Source organism: Rhinoderma darwinii, chromosome 1, assembly GCF_050947455.1.
Source record: "Rhinoderma darwinii isolate aRhiDar2 chromosome 1, aRhiDar2.hap1, whole genome shotgun sequence".
Taxonomy (NCBI): Eukaryota; Metazoa; Chordata; class Amphibia; order Anura; family Rhinodermatidae; genus Rhinoderma; species Rhinoderma darwinii.
In genome coordinates this window covers 46,330,499-46,349,056 of record NC_134687.1, presented here as the reverse complement: position 1 = coordinate 46,349,056, position 18,558 = coordinate 46,330,499, and the positions used below count along the sequence as shown (strand labels likewise).

General features: G+C 41.6%; 1 protein-coding gene across 1 annotated transcript in view; it reads right to left on the bottom strand.

Moving 5' to 3' along the window:
- Positions 1-5,700: 5,700 nt before the first annotated feature.
- Positions 5,701-18,558, bottom strand: part of LOC142755208 (ADP-ribosyl cyclase/cyclic ADP-ribose hydrolase 2-like) — a 106,501-nt gene continuing 93,643 nt past the window's right edge. The window contains exons 9-10 of the mRNA XM_075860479.1: positions 13,727-13,813; positions 5,701-5,845 (exon numbers count right to left, since the gene is read on the bottom strand). Of these exons, the coding sequence (XP_075716594.1) occupies positions 5,701-5,845; positions 13,727-13,813 (232 nt within the window). The remainder of the gene's footprint in view (positions 5,846-13,726; positions 13,814-18,558) is intronic.

Sequence of the window (18,558 nt, the reverse complement as noted above, 5' to 3'; positions counted from 1 at the left end):
TCATATAAACTTCTGAAAAACCTATTAGGATATATGGTAATGTGCTGAGATGTTGTAGGGTAGTATACTACTACTAATACTAATACTACTACTACTAATACTACTACTACTACTACTACTACTACTACTACTAATACTAATACTACTACTACTAATACTACTACTACTACTACTAATACTAATACTACTAATACTAATACTACTACTACTACTAATACTACTAATACTACTAATACTAATACTACTAATACTAATACTACTACTACTACTACTACTACTAATACTACTACTACTACTACTACTACTACTACTACTACTAATACTACTACTACTAATACTACTACTACTACTAATACTAATACTACTAATACTAATACTACTACTACTACTACTACTACTAATACTACTACTACTACTACTAATACTACTAATACTAATACTACTACTACAACTACTACTACTACTACTACTACTACTAATACTACTACTACTACTACTACTACTAATAATAATAATACTACTACTACTACTAATACTAATACTACTACTACTACTACTACTACTACTACTACTACTACTACTATGTACTACATACAGTGTGATGCAGCTTTTGTTAATTGGATGTGGTAATACAGGTCTGAGAATGTAATAGCTTAGAACAAAAGTTTTTTAACCTGTCAATTCACGTTTTCATCTTCTATATTCAGCTTCTCCTGAACATTCACAATAACTGACCTTCCACATATCCTGCAGATAGGTCATCAATATGAAAAACTGCCCCGTACCCGGACGACCCTTTTAAAAAAGGAAATCAATACCTGATTAGTGGGGTTCAACCTCGGTTCCCCGCCAATCAGCTGCTTGTTGGGGCTGCGGACCCTTCATTAGTTGCCCAAGCACATTTGGTCAAATTGACAGTGTTGTACTTAACTAAACAATGAAGGGGATGCGGTGCTCCCTGAAACGCTACAGCCATTTCATGCAGCTGATCAGCGGTGGAGCTGGGAGTCAGACCCCCAAAGATCAAATATTGATGGCCTATCTAAAGAATAGGCCATCAATATTACAGTCTTGGAAAACCCCTTTAACCTCAGAATGGCCTAAATTACCTGTGACATGAATTCAAGGAGGATCTGAGAGTCTATATCTGAGAGTTGCCATAAGAAAATGGATAGATTGTAGATTTTTCCAGTCTTCAATTTTTTATTTTGGTGAGCCTGTGCCTTAGCTTCAATGTCTTGTTCTTAGTTGACAGGAGTAGAAGCCGATATGCTCTGATGCTGTAGTCCATCCAGTCTATTGCTATAGTCCATCTGGTATTTCAATCTAAAAAGTGTTATTTAAAGCCAATTCTATGACTCTAGAAGCCTTCCAAACCACAGTGATTGCCATTATTCCAAAATGGAGAAGACATCTTTGTAGGAGCGTCAAGCCTGCCGAAATTACTCTAAGGGTTCAGTGACAACTCATCCAGGACGTTCCAGAACAACCTCAAGAACTGCATGCTTCTCTAACATCAGCTATTTATATGTAGAGATTGGGAAATGGAATTCAAGGAAGAATAGCTATAATGAAACCACTAGTTTAAAATAGTATAGTTACAAACATAGTTGATAAGTTTGAAAAAATACACAGGTCAATCAAGTCCAACCTGTAATCCTACCGTGTTGATCCAGAGGAAGGCAAAAACCCCCATGAGGTGGACGGCAATTGCCTCTTTAGGGGAAAAATTCCTCCCCGACTCCAAAAATGGCAATCTGAATAAATTCCTGGATCAACGTCCCATTTCCGGAATCTAGTACTCATAACCTGTAATATTATATTTTTCAAGAAAGGTATCAAGCAAGACTTGAACTTACTCAATGAACTAACCATCACAACATCCTGTGGCAGAGAGTTTCAAAGTCTACCCCACAGTAAAGGATCCCTATCTATGATTATGGTGACATTTTATTTCCTCTAGGGGTAGAGGATCCCCCATTGTCATTTGTCTATTTTAGTGTTTTAAGACAGCACTGCACTTCTTGCTGGGTTAAACAGGAGACATTTAATGGAGAATTTACTTTATCCCTAATCATGTCGTCTGTCATTGGATTTTCCTGTGTAAATACAGTAGAGAAGAATAGATTGACCTTTTCCTCATCCTCCTCCACCATTATACCCAGATTATTTCTGAGAGGGCCAACACTTTCAGCTTCGTATTATTTATGTAGTTTCAAAATATTTTTGGGTTATTTCTACTTTCTTTGGCAACGAGTCTCTCTGTTTCAACCTTTGATGTCTTTTACGCAACTTATTTTTTTCTTTATAATTAGTTAAGGCCTTATCACTGCTGTCCCCGTCCCCCTCCCCTACCCTTACAGTTTTACAGCATTGCTCCTCTTATATTGGTGAAAAAATCCACAAAAAAAGTGATTATTCCCAACCTGTTGTCAAAGCGAAAAATCTTTGGACATCACAGGTCCCATTATCTAGAATAAAGACTGGACACTGTCAAGTTTTCATTTTTGGCTGAAGGTATGCTGTAGAGGTTTGATCCTGGAACATTGCATTGATTTGAACCTGAAAGCACCTTAAGATAGACCCATTGTCCATAATGAGCCAACCTGGTGTCTCCTGAGTGAAGCTGAATCCAGCCAAGGGAAGCTGAAGGATCATATCTTTGGAGTGGTCAACACTGTCCCATCCATTTGAGCAATCAGTGGGGATTGAACTCCTACATTTGCACTTTTGTGGCATATTCTATCAATGTGTCTTAAAGGGAATGTGTCGCTAGAATTTTTTTTTTTTCTTTAGTTAAACAGTTAGTATATAAATGATTACACATTGTTCTAATTTTTTTAATTTTTTCACAAGTCAGGAAATATTATTAATTAGATTCTAATTTATAACATTTACATGTGCTGGTCACTAGAGGGAGCAATTCCCAAAATTGCAGCATTGGCATGTGGTAAAGCAACCTCATTGTTTTATGCTGCAAAATTGCTCTAGTGTCCTCACACAATCCCCCCTCCTTTATCCTGGCTAGTGCCAGGAGAAAGGAGGGGGTTGAATGTTCAAACCTCCTACACTGTATGCCGCCATTTTTTGAGCGAATGCACAGTGTAGGAGGATTAGATACAGTGGTAATCAGACAGTATAACACAAACATACACACACATCACATACGCAAACATAACTTACCTGCTCCTGCTGCCGCCGCTGCCACCGCCGCTGCCTCCGCTCCTAGTCCTTGCGTCTGAACATATGGCCGGAAGCCGTGACCGGAAGTAGTTATCCTACTGTCCGGCCGCGGCTTCCGGTCCACATGAAAATGGCGCCGGATTTCGCTCTGCTGACACACAGACGGCGTACGCTATAGTGAATGGAATGGCTCCCGTTCGTATTCTTTATGGGGATGTATGTGCCGTATTCCATCTCTGTATGTGTCGTTAATCGACACATACAGAGATGAAAAAAAAAATGGCAGCCCCCATAGAGAAGTAAAAGAAAGAAAAAAGTACAACACAAAAACACAAATAAATAGAATGTATTTTAATGACATACTAAAAGCAATAACATATAAAAAATAATAATTCCGTGACACCTTCCCTTTAAATGTATTTGGTGGGAAAGACCCTTTTAGAGTCTGCCCACTCTGCGCTTACATCTTTCACAAGATCTGGGGAGTTTTTGGGACCCTGTACCAATATCTCAGTCGTGGAACGATATATTTTCTTTGAGGTTTTCAGAAAGATGTCTTAATAGACTGGTATGCTTGTAACAGGAATAAGTTACAAAGTATCCAACCGCAAAGTAAATTTAGTGTTGATAGATATTAAACTTGTTTAGTCTAGACTTTATCTGCTTTATAGTTATTAATAACAGGAAATTAAATCATCCAAACCAAAAATTATTGACTTTCCTTGGTAATACAAGAGGGAAAGCTCTGCAGGTTTTAGTCGCAGAAATTAAGACACGAGATCCAGGATTTATGCAACAGAAACCATTCTCTTTCCTAGGCCTGGGAATCTTCGCAAAACCGCCGCAATGGGTGCAAACACTTCTCACATATAATTAGAGACACGGTCTCTTTGCTTTCTGATATTTTTCTCATTAGTACATCTTTGCGTAGGGCTTTCCAATGTTTGAGTCTTACTGGGAAGAACTTTTTTCTATAATGATGGCAGAAAATCTTCTAGTTTACACGTAAATGATGTCTGTTGCAAAGTTGGATTGAAAAGATTATTGTAAGACAGAAGATCTCCCAATCTTTTTGTGTTTTTAGTTGCTCGTCTTTAGCTCTCTTATATACTTATTACAGTGTCGTACCGTAGCCCGTATTCAAGATGTGGCCTTACAAGTGATATACAGAGAAGCACTATTTTATTTTGTGGTGCTTCATCCATGGCAATGGGAGGACTTAACCTCATAAAGCACCCTTCCCTCACTACTGGTAGTAGCATTTTGGCAGGTATGCAGTCCATTCCTGAAATTTTTTGTCTCCAATTTGGCGAGTGGTGGAGCAATTTAACGTCTTTGCCTCAGGCAGCCAGTAGTCTAAGAGCACCCCTGATTTGAATGATCAGTTTTTTGTTGTTTTTTACGAACCGTAACATTTACATTTTTTTTTTTTTTTTGCAGCTGCTACCTGGCATTGAGTAGATGCCTTACTTTACATTTAGAAACATTTAATTTTATCTGCCATTTAGCTGCTCAGGCTGATAGCTTGTCGAGATTTCATTGGAAGAAATCAATCATTGAGTGTTTTAATTATAATGTAGAATTGTGTCATCAGCACAAAAGGACACTCTACTTTTTATACTGTCTACAAGGTCATTAGTAAAAAGATCAAAAACTGGATCCAGTGCAATAACTTGTACAAAACAACTACTGACTTTAGTCCATTCTGAAGGTACCCTCTTTTTTTGTCATGGGGCATTTCCACCTAATATTCTGGTTCAGGATACTGCTTCTCTACCCGAACAATAAGGTCTTTTTGTTTCCTGTCTCTGCAAAGATAAATTCTATTTCTGACAACTAATTGACAACCTGGTCTGTTTCTAACTTGGTCTTCTGCTTTAATTCTGAATGACTTCACCTTCGCCAGCCCCAACCTCAGGCTTTCTACTAGTCTTCACAAATTCTTGACTAAGGCCACCTTCTACTGTCACATGAGTTTGTACCAGGGTGGCCAAAATGTAGCTCAGGAGCAGTTCATTGGATTCTTTCATTGGCTCCCGAATCCCCAACCACATGACAAACAAGTGTCTAGAATTTAATAAAGCAGTACCAGATTCCTAACACTTTCCCAGAATGCCACACAAGTCGTGATGAAGAGATCACTTATTGATTACATCTGCCTGACGAAGTCCCTAGTGCTGATCTCTGATTGTAGGAGGATGTTACTATATAAGAGTATACTGATTGGCTGATCAAAAGTTAGGTTCCTGCTAATGTAGTAGAGCAGAACAGGACTGTGCAGGGGCGCTGGGCATAAAAAAAGGGGCTCCATCATGCAGTGCTGCTTTCCTATTGTTTTGTTGATTATCAAGGGATTTACAATAAGAAGCAGTGCTATATTTCACATGACCTAATACAATATTACCAATAAGATGCGTACAGTAAAAAGTTTATTTTTATCCTTCTCATTTATGCCACATCTTATGGTCTAGGGGCATTATGAATTCAGAAAAGACAAAGTGAAAATAACTTGTTTATTCAATAATGTATAGTTCCAGAATTTTTAATCAAAGCATACCAAACAGGAATCATTGTCATCCATGATGATGTAAATCTACTTCCACTATTTGTGCTACAATCTGGGTTACCAGGAAAGTCCACACACTGCAGGATCCTTACTGGTCTGTGGGTAATATGGACAGTTATTACAATGCAGGATCGGTACACTCTGATCATGGTTGTTTTATGGCAAAACAATTTTTTACATAAAGAAACATCAGTGTTTATAACTTAAAAAAAATTCAATTTTTCCCAGTCAATAAGGCTAAAAATACCCGGGTTAGTCATAAAGACGTATCAAAAGTTTGGATCGGTGGTGTCTGAGACCCCCAATGTTGCTGAAACATATCAGCGAAGGCGCTCAGTCGAGCGCCCTGCATCTCAGACTGTGATCAGTGCTCCCTCTCATACTGAGGATGGATCTCATAGAACGTCTACAAGGAGTGGAGATCACAGCCTGAGATGCAGGGCGCTTAGCAACGGTGGGGGTCTCAGCACCCGGACCCCAACCGATCCAACATTTGATATGTCTCTATGTAATATAAAAAGTTTGAATGTGTAGTTACTCTTTAACCGGTTCAGGACTGGGCTATTTTGAGCCTTCAGGACCAGACACCATTTAGCCATTTTTAGCACGCGTTACTTAAATGGCTTTTTTTTATATGCAGGTTTTCTTTTTTTTATCATTTTTATACACACCCTTTTTGCTATTTTAGAATTTTTAGGCTTAAAGTTTGAAAATAATAGTAAAAAAATAAGCTTTTTTACTTTTCAGCTATTTTTTTGGGTAATAACATAGTTTTACCCTAAAATAGACCTTTTATTTGTGATCGTCATTGTCTACGGTAAATTTTAATCGGTTACATGTCTATATTAGGGTAATTGGGTGAGGGCTAGTTTTACGACAATAATTGGCGGGGGGAACGTTTTTTTTGGGGGTGGGTATTTTTTTTTTTTTTTAAACATATTTTTATTGAATTTTTTCACCACACAAAAAAAAAAAACACAAATCATACAGTAATGCATTGCCATAATAATAAACATTACAAAAAATGTATAAATGAACATGTGATAGTGAATGCTTCCCAGCAAACTAGGTTTGATCTTGGAAGTTATTCCCCATGGGCTATCAGCCCTCCTTCATCTCCTCTATCTCCTCTATCCTTCCCTTCCTTTAACCCCACCTGTCGGGTATTCCTGTAAACATTGTTACATAACTTTGCATATCTGCCTAACTTACATAACTAAACAATACACAGAACAAATAAGAAATTGGAGCATACATAACAATTGGAGCTTCGTGAAGCAGTTCACCAACTCAGGCAGCTAGTCCGCAAGAATAAAGAAATCCCAGTGGATATATATGCTTTACTCCCGTGATATTTTCAGTGCCCCTAAAGTGCCCTTAAGATCTTCAATCAAGTACCATGACGTTCCCGTAAACGGATCTATGATGTCCCTTCGTTCTTCACTGGTGAAATATTTTGTGAGGAAAAGCTTCCATTTCTCAAAGAATTTTTTGCTCTGCGTGTCTTTATTCTGTAATATACCAATGCGGTCTAGATAAAACAGTTTCCTCAACCCCTGGACCACCATGTTCTGAGTCGGTACTTCAGCTACCAGCCAGTTTTGGAGTATGCACCTCTTTGCCACTATCAGTGTGGCATGGGCCATGGGAGCTAAATGTGTCGTTTCTGTCTCTTCTAATTCTCCATCATGTTGTATATGGAATAAGACCTCCATTGGCCCTAAATTCCCATGGAACCTGCCCACCTGCTGCAATAAGGATGTTATCTCCCCCCAGAATGGCTGAATATGTGCACACGCCCAAAGGCCATGATACATGTCTGTCTTTGAGATATTACATCTAGGGCATGACGTTTTCCTATCTGGTTGTGAGGCGGAGGGGGCCAGGGTAAATGCATATATTGCTTGGTGAATGATCTTCAGATGAGTTTCCCTCCAGTTTTCGTTGTGCACGTGTGCCCTGAAATCCACCAGCCCTTTTTCAATATGCTTTTCAATGCCTGGTAAATTAAACAGTTTTTCCCATCTCCCAAAGGCCTGCCCCGGGGACATCTTCACTAGTGTTGGTCTGAGTGTACTATATAATTGGGAAATGGAGTGTCTGTGATTGTCCGTGAACCATGAATCAAACAGGTTGGGGGGGACCTCATCCGCTACATCCGCTAGTTTAGTTTTACAGTGATTAACTATTTGTAAGTACTGTAAGTGCTGATGCCGAACAAAAACATATTTATTCTGGAGCTCCTGCAAGGTTAACCACCTCTTATCCTGCGCGTGGAACATATCCCCCAGAGTCGCTACCCCTTTCTCCCTCCATTCTGACATTAGTTTGTTAGATCTTCCTGCTGCAAACTCTGGGTGCTGCCATAAGGGCATATGTTTTGAAATGCGATAAGAGAGGTTATAGTGTTTGCGCAATACCTTCCAGGCAATGATGGTATCTCGTAACAGAGATGATTTCTTGACGATCTTTGGGAGACAAGTGAACGTTGTGTGTACCAGAGCCATGAGATCCCAAGGTTTTGCTAGCTGTCTCTCCAGTCTAGTATTGGAGTGGAACTCTGTGTTGTGTTTCCAATCTAGCAGATGTCTACTCAAGCAGGCCAGGTTATAACCCCGAATGTTAGGGAAATTGACCCCTCCTTCCGCCTTCCTCATCATGAGTTTCGTGAGCGCTATTCTTGGTTTCTTCCCCCCCCATATGAATTTGGTAAATGATGAGTTGAGTGTATTGATATCTGAGTGCTTGACCAGAAGTGGGATAGTCTGGAGCGGGTAGAGTAATTTCGCAAATCCTGACATTTTGACCAAACAGCTCCTTCCCATCAGTGATAGAGGTAGACTGTGCCATCTCAGAAGATCTGCTTGGATATCTTGTATAAGGGGGGGATAATTTAGATCATACAGCGAGTTGGGTGCCCGACCCACTTTAATACCCAGATAAGTAATGTTTGACTTAGCCATCTCAACATCCAGGGAGGCTAGGGACCGCCTATATGTTGGGTCCTGCGTTCCCAAATCTAATAACTGGCATTTTAACGTGTTAACTTTGTACCCTGAGTAGCTCCCAAAGTCGTTCAATGCCTGGAAGATACGCGGAACATCTTTAAGGGGGTCTGCGAGAAATAACAAGATGTCATCTGCAAACAACGTTTCCTTGACCTCCATCTCCCCCACCCTTATGCCCGTATATAAATTGGATGACGCCAGATAACGTGCCAGCGGCTCCAAAGCCAGATTGAACAGCAGTGGCGATAGCGGGCACCCCTGTCTTGTACCTTTACATAGACGGAATGGTTTAGACAGAAAGCCTGGTGTGGAGATTCTAGCCTTAGGGTCTTTGTATATGTGGTGTAATAATATCCTGAATGCCCCCGTTATTTCCATCTTATCCAGGACAGCATCCAACCAATTCCAACGGACATTGTCAAAAGCTTTCTCCGCGTCAAGTAAAAGTAAAGCCGAATGTTCCCCCGGAAATGGGTTATGCTGTACTCTATCTAGCACTGCCAGAACCGTCCTGATGTTGGTGACCGCCGACCTACCTTTAATAAAACCTACTTGTTCTGGGGCTATGAGGAACGGCATTATATTCGCTAACCTATCAGCTATGATTTTGGAAAGGAGTTTAGCGTCCACGTTTATGAGCGATATGGGTCTGTATGATCCTGGTAGTAGGGGGTCCTTTCCAGGTTTAAGCAATAATTTCACATAAGATGTGTCTGCTGATGGTGGTAACCCCTCCTCTCCCAGAGCATTGTTAAACAAGGAGACCAAAGTCTCCGTAATCTGTTCCCGCATTACTTTAAAAAATTCGCCGGTCAGTCCATCTGGACCAGGCGCCTTACTATTTTTAAGGTTTCTTATTGCCTCATCCACCTCCCCCCTTGTGACCCTGGCATTTAGAAGTTGCAACTGTTCCGCGGAGATGACCGGTAAAGTGACCTTGTCTAACAGTGTGTCTGTCAGCGGAAGGGAAGATGTATCAGAGTACAGCTCCTCATAAAATTTAGCCAAGATGGAATTAATACTAATTGGATCGCATGTTTCTCGCCCATTATGATCCCTTAATTTCGCTATGTGCTGCACTGAGCGCTTTCCTCGAGCCATATTGGCCAAAAGTTTACCCGCCTTACTTCCGAACTTATGTAAAGTAGCTTCAAAGTCTCGAGTATATATTGTTTCTTTCTGAGCTGCCCACTCGTCAAAAGAGTGTTTTGCCTGAATCCAGGCCTGTCTGGCATCTAATGTAGGGTGTGCCAAATATGCTGTATAGGTTGCCCTCAGTGCAGCACTAGAAGCATTAAATTTTTGTGTTATTTCCCGTTTTTTGCTGGCAGTATACGCCATTATCCTTCCCCTCAGCACTGCCTTGGCCGTATCCCAGTACAGTGAGGGGTCATCTCTGTGTTCTGAATTCGTCGACGTGTATTCTAACCACCACCCTCTTAGCTGTCTCACAAAGGTGTCATCAGTTGCTAAATGAGCCGGGAATCTCCATATGAAGTCTGATCCTCTGGGATATATTTCCTGAAAATCTACTCGTACCGGGGCGTGATCTGAGATCACTAGGTCCCCTATCTCAGCGGCTCTCAGCCTCGGTTGTAGTGTTGGGGATATTAAGAGGTAGTCAATCCTGGACCAGGACTGTTGAGCGTGGGAGTAATGTGTAAATTCCCGGGCATCCGGGTTACCCCTTCTCCAGGGATCTATTAAGTGTATTCTTTCCATCAGAGGTCCCAACACTCGGTCCTGTTTTCTGGGAGCCCCTGTTGGAATGGATCCCGTGCTTTGTGAACTGTGTGTGCGTCTATCCTCCTTGTGATCAGAAACTGAATTAAAGTCACCTCCCACTATTTTGTGCTGGACATTATCTGACATAAGGGCCCTTTCCAAACCATTGAAAAACTCAATATTATCACTATTAGGTCCATACACATTATAAATGCTTAATACCCCACATGGTGTGCTTAGAGTAATATGGAGCAGTCGCCCTTCCTTATCTGCATCAGTATGAATTACCTCGTGTACCAGGTTTCTATTTATTAAAATAAGTACCCCCGCTTTACGGCCACAAGCTGAAGAGCCGTATACTTGGCCCACCCACAACTTTTTCATGCGGTGGAAGTCGCTCTCCTCCAAATGTGTCTCCTGAAGAAGAGCGATGTCCGTATGGAGTTTTTTTAAGTGACGGAGTACCATCATTCTCTTGTTAGGGGACCTAAGCCCCTTTACATTCCACGAGGTCAGCTGCATAAAGTGGGCGTTCCGAAAAGGTTCACAATTGACTGGTCATAAATATCTAATTCTAGGCAAGCGTGCTTTGCTGCCTTGGTAGCCGCCCGGCGGCGTCTGCTCCAGATTGCTCCCAACATTACAATAACAACATTTACATTCGGTGCCAGAAAATTGGCACAACCTTTAACAACAAAATGCCCATCCAGGAATGTCACCAGCATTTCCTGTGAGACAAACTTTAAATTGGCATACATAACTTCACTTTTTTCTGGTCTGTGACCCCTCCCCCCCTCCCCTTCCCGCCATTTTTTCGTGATATATTGGAACTTAACATTTTAATTTTTAAAGTATCAAAAAATAAGTTGTGCTTCCTATACAACACGGGTACAAGTGCTTATGCCTATTATAGCAGGAATTTTGTCGGCATAATATCCCACCAGAACCAATTGCCACATTAATATATAAGGCACAATCAAATGCGCTCATGGAGCCTCTATGCGATACTTATCAGTCCGGGATGGTTGCAAGCCGGTTTTCTGAGCGTTGTCGATGTGGCATCTTCGACGATTCTGCCCGTTGTTGCTTGGGTGAGGAAGTGGAATTGCGGGCGATATCTGACCATGTACAGTCCCTCGATGTAGAAACTGGTGTACGGGGACCTTCACCTCCTGTATCTTGACTCGCCGTCTCCTCTCCCGATTGTCTAGGGCCCCGAAGTCCAGGGATCTTGTCTACATATAATGCCGCCTCCTCAGGATTGTGGAATACCTTGGTGGCGCCATCCGTCTGCATGATCCTCAAAGTGGCCGGATACTGTAGCTGAAATTTAATTTTGCGTTTGTAGAGGGAGGTGCAAACCCCTCCAAATGCTCTCCGCCGCCTTGTGACTTCTGCCGAATAATCTGCAAACAGGATGACTTTTGCCCCCCTTATATGCAAAGGGGTATTGCGGTTCCTGAAAGTGCGCAAAAGTTCCTCTTTGTCATTGTAATCCAAGTACCGCATGATCACCTGGCGCGGTCTGCTTTGCGGCTCTCCTTTGGCGTTGGCGCTCGGACCAGGGGGGCCCACTCTGTGTGCCCTTTCCACTCTGCAAGATCTGGTCAGACCTAGCGCTTCTGGTAACTCCGTCTCGCAGATGCCCTGGAGGAGCTGCGGTCTAATATGCTCAGGCAGTCCCACTATCCTTAAATTGTTTCTTCTGGACCGATTCTCAAGATCTTCTAAGCGGTCTCTGAGTTTTGTGTTATCTCGCATTAGGTCTCTAATGCAGGTATGTGCCCCTGCTGATTCATCCTCCATGAGGCCAACCCGCTGCTCCAATTCATCTAGTCGATTGCCATGAGATGTCACCTCATTTTGGAGTTTTTGGAGCGTTGTTGTGACTGTGGCTATTAAGGATTCTCTGATGTCGGGGGCCAGTTGGGTAGCTACCTCAATTGCCAGCTTCCGATAATCAATCTGTGAGTCAGTCATTACCGACGGCGATAGCATTTCCCTCTGAATTTCTGGGCTCTGAGACCGGCTCTGTGAAAGTGGTGGCTGCAGCGGCGCCGCCATCTTGGATGGCCCCTCACCTCGTGTGCTGTGCTCGGCCGGACAGGAGATCTCTCTGCTGCCGCTCCGGAGGAGATATCTCTCCATAAACCTCCCGGTTCTTGTCCCCCACCTCTCCTCCTAATGCCTGGGTGTTTATATCCTGCGGGTGTGTGGCGTAGATGGGTTAGGGGATCAGGGCTTCAGGAGCTCATGCAGCTCCGTCCTCACATCCCAGCGCCGGAACCGGAAGTCGGGGGTGGGTATTTTATGTGTATTATAAAAAAAAATTGCACTTTACTTTACTTTTATTTTTTTATTATTATGGACTGTCCCTCAAAGGTCAGAAAAGGCCTTTGGGGGACTTTATTTTTTTTAACTTCTTTTACACCATGTTTTTCCACTGTAACTGGAGCTGAACAGCAGCCCCAGTTACAGGGGAAATCAGCCCTCTCATAGTGACTATTGTCACTAATAGGGCTGTGCTGGGTCTAGTAAGACCGAGCAGCAGTCTGCCACTAACGACATCCCAGCGATCATGTGATCAGTCACATGATCACCGGGACCAATACAGGCACTATTGTCTCTATTCGAATACACAGCGCTTATTGAGCGCTGTGTAGAAGAGATCGGAGAAGATAGAAGCAGCGAAAGCTGCTTCTCTCTTCTCCTCAGGGTCCCCGAGACATTCAGCTGCCCGATCACTCGGGCAGCAAGCTAAAACCTGCGCCATAAATAGTCTATAGTGCGGGTTTTAAGGATCCCGGCCGTAAATACACAGCCAGCGGTCGGTAACCAGTTAAGTTAATACCTCCTCGGCTTAAAACGGTAAGACTATTTCAATAAGGAACATATTGGAATAAAAAAAAAAAAATCTATAAGTTACTGAAAGGGCCAAAAATATAAAATTTTGGGGTTTCATAAAATTTGAACGTAACTTTTGGTGTTTTGCTTTTTTTATTTGTAATGCAGTCATCAGGCCATATAGAATTTCTGATATAAAGGAACCATAACGAGAAAGAACAAAACTAGACGTCTACATGTACAAACACAACATATGTGCTTAGGATGAGCAGCACAAAAGCATCCAGGAATAAGTGGTTGTAAAGGGCAAATTCTGTTACCATGACTTTATAACCAAAAACAAAGCATGATTATTATATAACACAATGTTTCCATGGTGGTCCATGGTATTGTTACTTACCTATAATTGTCGTAGCAGTTGTATGGAAAACCTCTGCGTGACAAGACGGATTGTAATGTAGCAGTGCTATTCTCTGCACAGGAATCCCTGAATAAAACAGTCGATAGACATATGAGGGCTTGTTTTTTTGCAGGACGAATTGTTGTTTTTCATAGCCCAATTTATTGTACCATATAATGTACTGGAAAACATTTCTTTGTGGTGTGGAATGGGAAAAAAACTGATTTCAAAATAGTTTTTGGGGTTTTGTCTTTACGGAGTTCACTGTGCAGTAAAAACTATATCTTAACCTTTTTCTGCGGGTCAATATGATTATGGTGATACCAAATTTATATCTTTTTTTTAATGTTTTACTACTTTTAAAAGGAAAAAACTGATGGTTAATAATACAATTTGTTTTGTGTCGCCATATTCTGAGAGCCATAACTTTTTCTTTTTCTGTCAATTGAGCGGTGTGAAGGCTTATTTTTTGCTAAGCGAATTGTAGTATCTATTGGTGCTATTTTAGGGTACATGCCACTTTTTGATCACTGTTTATTCTATTTTTTGTGGGAGATGAGGTGACCAATAAACAGCGTTTCTGGCGTTTTAATTTTCTTTTATTACGGCGTTCACCATGCGGGTTAAATAAGGTTATAATGTAATCAGTTGGACTTTTACGTATGCGGCGACAGCAGTTATGTTAATTTATTTTTCTTTTTCTTTTTTTACATTGCTGTTGGGGGAAAATGGTAAAAAGGCTTTTTTGTAACTTTTAATATGACAAATTTTTTTTTCTATATTAAAAAGTACTTTTTAACTGTATTTAACTTTTTTTTATTATTCCTTCCAGGGGACTTGAATAAGCGATCTTTGGATCACTTGCACAATATACTGCAATACTATTGTGTTTATTTCTACCCCCCCGCCCCACCCAAAAACCAAAATGATAATAACAGTTGATTACCTATCAATAAATCATATGTACCCCAAAAAGGTACTAGTAAAAGCTTCATCTCATCCCGCAAGAAACATTCCGTTATACAGCTACATCAATGGAAAGGTAGGCTTGGTCCCTAAGAGGTTAATTTGCCTCGCCTTATGGATGGCGAAGCCCCGGGGGAAAACAAACTTCTAAAATGACCTTACACTTTCCCCTCTCTTCCCCTCGCTTAAGGGGAATGTGACGCTAGAAAAAAATTTTTTTTTTTTTAGTTAAACAATTAGTGTATAGGTGATTAACCGGTTAAGGACTAGGCTGTTTTACAGCTAAATGACCAGAGCAAATTTGACAATTTTGCTATGCGCTTCTTTAGATGACTATAACTCTGCAGGTGAATAAAGTTCATCTTTGAATTTTACACTCTTTTTAAAGGACAGATAGGGCTTTGTATTAGTGGCATTTGTCAGTATATATCATTTTTATTTTTTTCTCTAAAGTGGGCAAAATTGGAAAAAAATGCAAGAATTTAGCAATTGCGTCAGTTTAGGCTAGTATTTTTCACACACGGTATGGACCACGGACAAAATTAATCTCCTTTCACATTCTTCTACTTCTCCCGTGCATAGGGATACCAAATATGTGTGCCTTATTCACTGTGCGGGCATGTGCCAGGACTTGGCATAAAAGGAGGCTTTTTGGCCTTTTCGGTCCAGGAATTTTGCATTTGATTTTATAGCCGTATACTGTTTTCTGGGGGGCCTAATGCTGCTGAAACATTAGAAACACCCCATAAATGACTTCATTCACACAAGTAGACCCCACAAGGTTTCCTTCAAGGGGTTTATCATATTTTTAGCAAGTCCAGTTTTCTTCTGAAAGTTTCTTGAATAAGATGGAACAAAATAAAATCAGCGCTTTTTTAGCAAATGCGTCAGTTTAGGCTAGTATTTTTCACACACGGTATAGACCACGGTCAAAATTCATCTCCTTTCACATTCTTCCACTTCTCCCGTGCATGGGGATACCAAATATATGTGCCATATTCACTGTGCGGGCATGTGCCAGGGCTTGGCATAAAAGGAGGCTTTTTAGCCTTTTCGGTCCAGGAATTTTGCATTTGATTTTATAGCCGCATACTGTTTTCTGGGGGGCCTAATGCTGCTGAAACATTAGAAACACCCCATAAATGACTTCATTCACACAAGTAGACCCCACAAGGTTTCCTTCAAGGGGTTTATCATATTTTTAGCAAGTCCAGTTTTCTTCTGAAAGTTTCTTGAATAAGATGGAACAAAAAAAAATCAGCTATTTTTTAGCAAATGCGTCAGTTTAGGCTAGTATTTTTCACACACGGTATAGACCACGGCCAAAATTAATCTCTTTTCACATTCTTCCACTTCTCCCGTGCATGGGGATACCTAATATGTGAGCCTTATTCACTGTGCGGGCATGTGCCAGGGCTTGGCATAAAAGGAGGCTTTTTGGCCTTTTCGGTCCAGGAATTCTGCATTTGATTTTATAGCCGCATACATTTTTCTGGGGGACCTAATGCTGCTGAAACATTAGAATCACCCCATAAATTACTTCATTCACACAAGTAGACCCCACAAGGTTTCCTTCAAGGGGTTTATCATATTTTTAGCAAGTCCAGTTTTCTTCTGAAAGTTTCTTGAATAAGATGGAACAAAAAAAAAAATCAGCTATTTTTTAGCAAATGCGTCAGTTTAGGCTAGTATTTTTCACACACGGTATAGACCACGGACAAAATTAATCTCCTTTCACATTCTTCCACTTCTCCCGTGCATGGGGATACCAAATATGTGTGTCTTATTTATCACATAGAGAAGTAGGAGGGCGGACGATAGAAGAAGCTTATTTCACAAATCGCTTTTTTTCAAAGCTGGTTTTACAAAACTCAACAGAGTTTCTATAACACAAAATATCTGCTCTTGAAGCAGAAATCCCAAAATATTCATCTAGGGGTATAATGGGAATTTATTTTTTGGGGTTTTCTAAAATAAGAAATTGCAGGTTTATGCAAATGGAGCTCTCCAGCAGATGAACTTTAGAGAATATGCAAACATGACATCCACCCCCCACCCATTCCCTCCCTCACCCTTGGAGTAAAATCAGGGGAAAAATAAAAACGTAATGTAGGGCAAATATATTTTCAACGAATTAACTAAAATCTAATAATTCAGAACAGTGTGGTATTTTTTAAAACATGGCTCAATGCACAGGCCTGGTTGTGAGGGACATGAAGGACAGAAATATCGGGAATCTTTGCGGTGCCCGTCTTTTCTGCAGACGCGGCACTTTTTCTGGGGGTTGCTTCTGGTTGGTGTTGGGGGAATCCGACTGATGAAGTGTCTTTCAGTCAGTCGCGTGACATCCTCAGACTGGGGGCATTCTCGGGTGTCCTGAACATCAAAAATGAGGCCTTCAATAATTTTTTCCTGGAAATCCAGGTATGTGTCTCTGCCTCTGTTTTTTTTGTAGAGCACAAATGAATTGTGGATGGCCACCTGTAACAAATAAATGGCCACCTTTTTTGTACCAGGTTTTAGTTTTGCGTTTTACTAAATAGGGCTGTAAAACCTGGTCGCTTAAATCCACCCCCCCCATGTACTTGTTATATTCGGACACGCTCACTGGTTTGTGCTTGTCCGATGTTGCCCCTCTTTCCCTCACTGCCACTGTTCCTGCGGTATGAATCGTGCTTAGCACATACACGTCTTTGCGATCCCTGAACTTGACCGCCAGCAATTCTTCAGATGCATAAGCACAGGATTCCCCCTTTACCATGCGCTTCCCCACTAATTGCTGTGGAAAACCAATTCGATTTTTGCGCATGGTACCACATGCCCCAGTCCTTGCAGCATGCAAATGCCTAAACAGGGGCACACTCGAATAAAAATTATCACAGTACAGGTGGTACCCCTTGTGAAGCAGAGGCTGCATTATCTCCCACACGATCTTACTGCTGGTGGAAAGATCAGGGGGGCATCCAGGAACATTTATTGTGCGGTCCCGCCCTTCATAAATTCTGAAGGCGGTGGTATATCCTGACCCGCTTTCACACAATTTGTAGAGCTTAACGCCATATATTGCCCTTTTGGAAGGTAGATATTGGCGAAAGCTAAGTCTGCCATGAAAGTTGAGGAGGGATTCGTCCACACTTACATTCTGCTCAGGGGTCTAAAGTTGCAGAAATAAATTATTCAGGGAATTTATTAGCGGTCTTATTTTGAACAACCGATCCCGGTTTGCATCGGTACTTGGGGGGGCCTGTGCGTTGTCATTGAAGTGGAGGAACCTCATTATTGTCTCATAATGAGACCTGGGCATTACTGCAGAATATACTGGGGTGGCTTGGGCGGGTCTTGTTGACCAGTAAGACCTAATGGAGGGCTTTTTGACAATACCCATATTTAGGGTGAGCCCCAAATTTTTTTTTAATTCCTGCAAATTGGTGGGCGTCCAATCTCTGGCATGGGTGGATGAAGGTTTCTGCCTTATATATTGAGTGGCATATAAATTTGTTTCGTGGACAATCTGATTTAGGATGTCGTCCGTTATAAATAAATGGAAGTAATCCATTTGGACAGAATTTGTATTGTCCACGGTTATGCCAGGAGTGGCAGTAAATCCGTGGATTCTAGGCCCAAAAGATGGGGCAGGTGCCCATACAAGAGCCTGGACTGAAGGGACCAGGCTGTCCCGTGCTACAGCGCTACTTGGCCCTGCGCTTTCATGTTCTGCAGTTTCAACTGCGTCAGGGACAACGTCCCCTGAAGATGAACCTGAAGTGACGCCGTCATCGTCACTACCTGAGTCTCCGACTCAGACCACAGCATGGCGTATGCCTCCTCGGCGCTAAACAACTTCCTCGCCATAACGTCACTAACAC